We start from the raw sequence: 5,577 nt of genomic DNA on the forward strand, positions 1-5,577 counted from the left end.
TACTAAACCCTCATGCTCTCTTATGGGGTGCAGATGACCCCACCCTTACATTGAGGTTTCAGCCCTTCCATGACAAAGGTGGACAAGACTTCATGTCTGTCATTGAACACCAGTAAAGATCGACCATCAGTTAAAAACAAGTTCAGTGCACTGTCTTGTGAGGTCCAGATGACCCCACTTGTAATGTAAACAAGCCAAGGAGAGCGGAAGAGTTAAGCAAGCTTTCGGCTTCAGTATTTTCACGTATCACTTTCAGCATTTTCAGCTATCAGCACTGGCATCTTCAGTAGCCAAATTCCGCTTACAACATTCACACTAGCATTATCGTGGGTAATGACACATATCTAGTTTTTAGCTAGTTTAAAGCAAATGATGGTTAAGATGTGTGTTTTACATCCAGTTTGCACATGACTCGATTAATCAACTAATCAAAAAAAAAATTGTTGATTAGTCGACTATTAAAATAACCGTTTGTGGCAGCACTAATCAGTACTGTTAGAGCTTCTATCTGATTCTGGTAAAACTACAGTTAATTTAACAAATATATAGGACTTTCTCTCAGAATCTTCAAAGAGCATGATTTGATCTTTGCATTTAAAAAAACTAACAGAGTCCAAACATCTGTTGTAAATCTGCATTTATTTACATTAGAAATTAGGAGTTTTAATTCATCATCCTTTTTTCCTTGAATACATTTGCAATGAGTATTAGTTTTACTAGGCTACTCTAGGCTGTTTGTTTTTTTGTTAATACAATTTATTCAACATATCAGTACATGTCTTTTTGCTACAAATAGGAATGTTATTCCTAAAAAAAATTGTATTTGGAAATGTTACTTAATTTAGTTTTTTTAATCCCACAAGTTGTTGTCAATGTAGATTTAATGTTTAAAATGTCAGTATTTGAGTTAATTCTTCTGCTCATCATAAGCAATTCCTTCTCTGGGCGGTAAACCAACAAATAGGAAAACCAAGTTCTTTAAGCATCATTTTCTGGTGTTAAATGGCAATGAGTTATTTAACTAGAGATGACATGCTAGCTTGTTGCGTACGCTAAATTGGACGCCATATTGGAATGGTCCAGATGTCTGTTTACTGCTGTCACAATTGTACGAACAGATCTCGAGAAACTAGAATGTGACTCTTCACTAGTAAATGATTGCTGTCAGCTGATAAAGGAGAACTTCTAGAAAACATCTGAACAAGATCTGAGTGAGTTTACTCTCAATATTGAACGTTTAGACTGATCTTGTAGTCTATTAAAGTCGATGACAGCTTTAGACTTCACAGTATTTCCATGTTTTCTTTAAAGCGGGTTCCACCCAGACCTAGCCGCTCCGGGGCCGTGGATAAAGTGTTCACCGAGTCCTTTCTACCGTCTGCGGGGCCATCAGGAGTTTTTTTTTCTTTTTAAATTGGACCAAAATTAATCATTTTATGGTCATATTACTGTCTGCTAAACCATGTCTCCTTGTTTTTATACCATTCCAATATGGCGTCACTCTTTACGTATCTTGGACAACAGTAAAAAGCCTGCGAGTCATTTCTAGTGATATTAACCTCATTGTTAAATGCATCTTTTTTACTTGAATTTATGAATGAACAGCAAAGCTCAGATATGACCTCCAGCCGATAGGTGGCGGTAGTGCGGCCGGTGTACAAGCAAACTGCAGCAAAACCTCAGAAATGAAACAGGAAGTTCTGCGGCTCTTGTGTCGCTGAACTTTTGATGTTCGGCGGTAGAAAACAGAAAACTTGAAGGCAGAACAGTCCTGCGGCATCTCCAGAAGATCTCTGTCGATCACAGACGGATCGTTTGTGGTCACAGCTTGTGTTGAGTTCCATCAGGGCGCGAGGAGATCCGGTTCTGGAGTTCTGTGAGGATGGAGGCGAACGAGGCCACAGAAGGAGAGATTCAGGTCCAACTTCGGACTCTTGAATCGAAAGCAGAGCAGGACCTTAGTTTGGACTCTAATCGGGACCTGAATCTGGATGTGGATCTGGACCGGGAGTTATCCAGACTGACGATTGGAGGTAAAACCGGTTTTCACGATCCGGTCCAGACTAACAAATGTCCAAACTCGTGGATTTTAAGCTGTTAGAAAACTTCACATGTAGTTGAAAGTTTGTAGTGATTGAAGACAGATAAACACTTCCGGTCAAAGAACTTCAACCAATAAGAATAAAGGCCAGACGATATAGAGGTGTTCAAAACAAAGGAATATTGTTAAATAGAATTTGAACTGGCATCATGCTGCTGAAACGGATTAAACATGAACTCAAAACATTTGTTTTATATTAAACCAAAACAAAAAAATCAAGTCAAATCAAGATCTAAGAGAAAAGTTTCAAACAGAATGAAAGAGCTTAATTGTATCTGAAGTTTTAAAATAGCTCATAAATACGTTTAAAGGCTTCTTGCTAATCTACTTATTTTTTGTTATTATTCATTTAAAGATTTTCATTAATTTCCTATGGGGGATATTTTGCTCAATTTTTTAAAAAATGATAAAGTTTATGAAAAACAAAAATATATTCATTAATGTAACTCAGTTATTTGATGTGTTAAATGAACTGAACACAAAACATAGTCATCTAAATCACACACAAACAAAGCAGCTCACATGAGTGTATTTGCTGGAGAGACCAGGTTCCACTAAGTCCTGCAGGGTCCAGATCATAAACCTGAAGTCAGCTTCTGTCTTAGAAGGTAGCCTTAAGGTTCAGGACTCTTAATTTGACGGGTAAGAGTGTAAATCTTTATATAAATAAAGATTATTACAGGTGGTTATGCTGTTTTGTTTCCACTGAAATGAAAGTGCTGTGGTTTGACTTTCTCACTCGTTAAGGTTTAAACCTGAGCTCTACAGGATTCAGTCACCGCCAATGTTATCTTCAGAACTATAAACAGCAATTCTACAAATGAAACATCACAAAGCAAAGTAAAAAAGTTTAGATGTGCCTTTATTTGAAGGTTTTTAGCTTAACTTCCATAAAATAGTTCAGTAAAAATTCAAGTTTTAGCCTCAAATGCTCATTTGACCGTATACGAGAACTGTACAGAGTGAGTGTGATGTCACCCATAGAAAATGGTTTATTCCAGTTCCAACCAAATAAAGTCAATTCAGTTGCCATGTTGGAGAGACGACGTCAGTAAGCAGTGATTGGTCAGAGTAAGTCTGACTCTGTTTCTATGGCAACCGCTCTCACCAATCAGGAGTGAGATTGATGGAAGGCCACACCCCTACCACTTCAAGCGTTGGACATGATACCACCTACTTTTATTGAGGCATCTGATTGGTTAGTTAATAACTTGAACTACAGAAAAAATGACGAGTCCAGTTCTCTTTAGGGCTGCCATGATCAAATATTAAATTAGTTGATTATGTATTTAATAGTCGATTAGTTGTTACTTTATATTATATGGAGTTGGAGTGTTTTATAGTTGAAAGTTATGATTTGTAGTTGAAAGTTAGCATTGAGTTAGCATTATGCCAGCTTTTTGGACTATTTTAGAATTTATTCAGGCATTTTAGGATATTTGGAGTTTAGCTAGTATTTCAGCTACATGCTAACTGTTTTGGCTAATTTAGCCTTTTTTGTTCTTTAGGCTTTTTTTAAGTTTAGCTAATATTTCAGCCACGTGCTAGCTGTTTTGGCTAACTTGGGCTTTTTTTTAGGCTAATCCAGCCTTTAGCTAATATTTTTGTTTGCTATCCGCTGAGTATCAGCTATCCGCTTCAGCATTTCAATTATCAACTTCAGCGTTTAAGGATGTAGTTAAGATGTGTGCTTTGCATCCAGTTTGCATATGACCCAATTAGTCGACTAATCAGAAAAAATAATCGGTAATTAGTCGACTATTAAATTAATCGTTTGTGGCAGCACTAGTTCTCTTATACAGTCAATGGTTAGAATACTCTTAAAAAAACAGAGTTTTACTCTAAAACTTGACCTGGCTTCAGCTGTCATCACTTTTATAGACTTTCTTCTTATTAAATGAGTGAATTCTTTAGTTAAAACCAGAAAAGACGATTTTCCCAAACGGTGTCTCGTGTTCATCGTCATCACAGACATTTTAACTAGAGAAACTTTTACCATCATCCACAACAGTTCAATAATACCACCCTGCCCCTCTCCAGAGCTGAAGCAGAAGGCCGTGCAGACGGAGCTCCTGGTGTCGGAGTTTGGCGTCGGCACGGATCCGGACTGGGAGAGCCAGGTGGGGGCCGTGTTTGAGCGCAGCTCTCAGCTGGCTGATCAGTACGACCAGCTGATGAAGAAGCAGGCCGAGGAAGAGGAGGCAGAGGAACAGCACAGACAGCATCTGCAGAGGAAGATGGAGGAGGCCACCCAGCAGCACCAGGTGAGCCCGCCCCACCTGCAGGACCCCCCCTGAACGAGTCTGTGTGGGTGAACCTGAGCTGCTGTTCTCAGGCTCTTCTGGAAAAACTGGACTCTCTGAGGGTGAAGCTGCAGCTGAACAACCCCAAGGCCACCAGGAAGAGCTTCTTATCCAAGAAACAGGAAATGATGTCGGAGAAGACCAGAGCCGAGGAGGAGAGGAACAGGTGAGAGTGGATCCGTGAATCCCCAGGAGAAACACGGAGCTTCTTCAAACATTTCTGTTCCTGTTCCGCCTCACAAAGAGATGATCAGGTTTGGTGACAGCAAGAGCATTCGCTCTCCTGATTCTCTGCCCTGCAGGTCAGCAAAGGAACTGCAGGAGAGTGACAGGAAGCTGACGGCGCTCGCAGATGAGCAGACGGAGGAGCAGAGGAGGTGGCAGGAGGAGTTGGAGGAGCTGAGGAAGGAGATGGACCGCGTGAGGAAGGAGGCGGAGGAGGCCCAGCTGCAGGCGCTAAAGGAGGAGATGTCCGCCGTGGAGAAGCAGAGAGACGTGGCGCTGACCCGCATCGAGGAGTGGCTGGAGGAGGTGCAGACACCGGCCCTCGGGTAACCCCTGCCGGGTCTCCATGAGCTCAGCCGCACTCTCCCCTCACCTGTCCTAGGTCAAGCAGTACCTGAACATCCTGCGGGCGGAGTTCCCTGAGAAGTTCCCTCAGGAGCTGGTCCGGTGGGAGAAGAAGGAAGTTCTGGTCCAGAAGAACAAGGCGGACCTGCAGAGCCGGTTCCAGGAGCTTCTGCAGCAGCTGCAGCAGGGGCGGGAGCTGGAGTCCCTCCCCAGGATCGACATGCCCAGCCTGCCTCAGGTCCCTATGGTAAGACTGCTGGTCCCGGTCTTGGTCCTGGTCCCAGTTGGGGCCCCGGTCCTGATTCTGGTCCCAGTTGCGGCCCCGGTGCTGGTCTCGGTGCTTGTCCAGGTCCCAGTCCAGGTCCCAGTCCAGGTCCCAGTTGGGGCCTCAGTCCTGGTGCTGGTCCCAGTTCTGGTCCCGGTTGCGGCCCCAGTGCTAGTCCAGGTTCTTGTCCTGGTCCCGGTTGCGGCCCCAGTGCTGGTCCTGGTTCTGGTCCCGGTCCAGGTGCTTGCCCCGGTGTTGGTCCGGCTCAGAGCTGACGCTGTGATGTGTCTGTCCTCCTACAGGCTGAACTCCGCTTCCACCAGATCGTCCAGAAACTG

General features: G+C 43.1%; 1 protein-coding gene across 1 annotated transcript in view; it reads left to right on the plus strand.

Annotated features, from left to right (window-relative positions):
• Nucleotides 1-1,144: 1,144 nt before the first annotated feature.
• Nucleotides 1,145-5,577, plus strand: part of rnf214 (ring finger protein 214) — a gene marked incomplete in the record, with an annotated part of 5,322 nt that continues 889 nt past the window's right edge. Inside the window, 6 exon segments of the mRNA XM_024282842.2 lie at nt 1,145-2,033; nt 4,142-4,365; nt 4,437-4,570; nt 4,707-4,935; nt 5,012-5,221; nt 5,542-5,577. Coding sequence (XP_024138610.1) covers nt 1,883-2,033; nt 4,142-4,365; nt 4,437-4,570; nt 4,707-4,935; nt 5,012-5,221; nt 5,542-5,577 — 984 coding nt within the window.

This window comes from Oryzias melastigma, linkage group LG10 (genome assembly GCF_002922805.2).
Source record: "Oryzias melastigma strain HK-1 linkage group LG10, ASM292280v2, whole genome shotgun sequence".
Lineage (NCBI taxonomy): Eukaryota > Metazoa > Chordata > Actinopteri > Beloniformes > Adrianichthyidae > Oryzias > Oryzias melastigma.